The sequence below is a fragment of the Littorina saxatilis genome, linkage group LG2 (assembly GCF_037325665.1).
Source record: "Littorina saxatilis isolate snail1 linkage group LG2, US_GU_Lsax_2.0, whole genome shotgun sequence".
Lineage (NCBI taxonomy): Eukaryota > Metazoa > Mollusca > Gastropoda > Littorinimorpha > Littorinidae > Littorina > Littorina saxatilis.
The window spans coordinates 13,007-15,000 of NC_090246.1; the positions used below are offsets into that span (position 1 = coordinate 13,007).

Consider the following 1,994-nt stretch of genomic DNA (forward strand, 5'->3'; position numbering starts at 1 on the left):
CCTGGCCAGTGTGGATGTCAGATTTCGTTCAAACTGTGACAGCCCTTTGAGGAGGTCTTCCTGCACGGGAGTTTGATTAGTGCCGGACAGATACTGTGACATCTCAGCTCGCTCTGCCTCCCCCCCACGTCTACGATTGAACAGAACAATCTGAGTCAAGGTCAGTTCATTCAGGCTTTTCCATGCCGTAACAGAATCCCCATGAACTTGTAATTCGTCATAGTGAATCTTAGCCTGCTCCGCCAAATAAACATTTAACTTTCTTATGTCCCTCGCTAAAGGCATGGCCTTGGGTTTGTTGAACCGTCTGACTTGAATTGTGTTCAGCGCAAAGGTCCCTATTTCCGCTGTCCAGTCAGCGTCATAGAGATCAATGAAACCCTCTGCCTTTAGCTTCAGTTGCGAGTCACCCGCTTTAAGTGCATTCGATTTCATGATCTTTGCACACTTCAAAAGAGACTGCCCAATGTGTTGTGCCAGTGTCGGTATACTAAAGACTCCGAGCTCTTGTTGAAAGCCACAGACATCCCTGACAGTATGGACAACTTCGTTGAAATGTTGTGGATCAATGCAATCTTCCAAGCACTGACATGTGGTGCGATCTCGCAGTTTGATCAAAAACCGGCCAAGTTCGCGCACCTGTTGTCTAACATTTTGGTGCTGATGTCGCTGATGCCTGCATTTTGAGTATCTGGTTTGCCCAAATTGCAGGATCAAAGCATCGTTGGCAGCAACTTGTCTGACCTTGCCTACAGCTAGTGACCCTAATATGTCTGATTTGTAGCTGTCTGTTACATTCTGGGGGACAGGCATCAGAAGTTTTCCTTGTTTTTGATGGTCTCTGCTGGTGTCCCTTGGACTTCTCAGTCTGCACCGTTTGATGTGGCGCCAGAGGGCGTTCTTTTGGAACATCCCCTTGCAGTGTGCACAAGGGACAAAGCTGTTGACATCCGCTGTTGTATCGGTCGGCCTCTTGCAGGGAATCATTTCTCCTTCTTGTTTCGCGATCACTATCTTGTTGTAATTATAATCTCCCCTATTCCTCAAATCAGTCCATATCGTGTTTCGTTCCTGGCTTCTTTTGGGAAGTCCTAGCGCAAGTGCCACCTCTAATTCATTTGAGTGCATGTCTTCGAAGTGCCTAGAGATTTTGGCATATAACTTTTGACAATAAACACATGCGTGTTTCTTTGCCCATATGCCCGATGAAACACTTGATACGGAACAACCAACACTTGCAGAAACTGCTGCTTCTGAGGACAATGATGGACCCGATGATGACAGTGACGATGGAATTGGACTCAAGGATGGTCTGTCAGTTGTTGGCAAAGTGTTTACAATCATCGGATCATCCTTGAAATCAACATCATCATCACTGTCATCGGTGTTACTATCTGATAGCCTAAAATCTGGATCTTTTGTTTCGTCATCATGATCAAACTCTTCATCACTTTCATGAACTTCCCTCTCATCTCTATCAGCATGATTTTCTGTGTTTCCAATATCTTTGGCTGTATCACACATCTCCCCTTTATCATCATCATCTCCCTTTCCTTCCTTCACATCATCCCTCCCCTCTTCAACATCAGTGCCTACATCATCCCTCATCTCTTTATCAACATCAGTGCCTACATCATCCCTCTCCTCTTCATCAACAGCAGTGCCTACATCATCCCTCTCCTCTTCATCAACATCAGTGCCTACATCATCCCTCATCTCTTCATCAACATCAGTGCCTACATCATCCCTCTCCTCTTCATCAACATCAGTGCCTACATCATCCCTCATCTCTTCATCAACATTAGTGCCTACATCATCCCTCTCCTCTTCATCAACATCAGTGCCTACATCATCCCTCACCTCTTCATCAACATCAGTGCCTACATCATCCCTCTCCTCTTCATCAACATCAGTGCCTACATCATCCCTCATATCTTCATCAACATCAGTGCCTACATCATCCCTCTCCTCTTCATCAACAGCAGTGCCTACAT

General features: G+C 45.7%; 1 protein-coding gene across 1 annotated transcript in view; it reads left to right on the forward strand.

Annotated features, from left to right (window-relative positions):
• The first annotated feature begins 1,431 nt into the window (after positions 1-1,431).
• LOC138960458 (uncharacterized) overlaps positions 1,432-1,994 on the forward strand; it is a 1,283-nt gene continuing 720 nt past the window's right edge. The window contains exon 1 of the mRNA XM_070332367.1: positions 1,432-1,994. This exon is cut by the window's right edge and continues 219 nt beyond it. Coding sequence (XP_070188468.1) covers positions 1,432-1,994 — 563 coding nt within the window.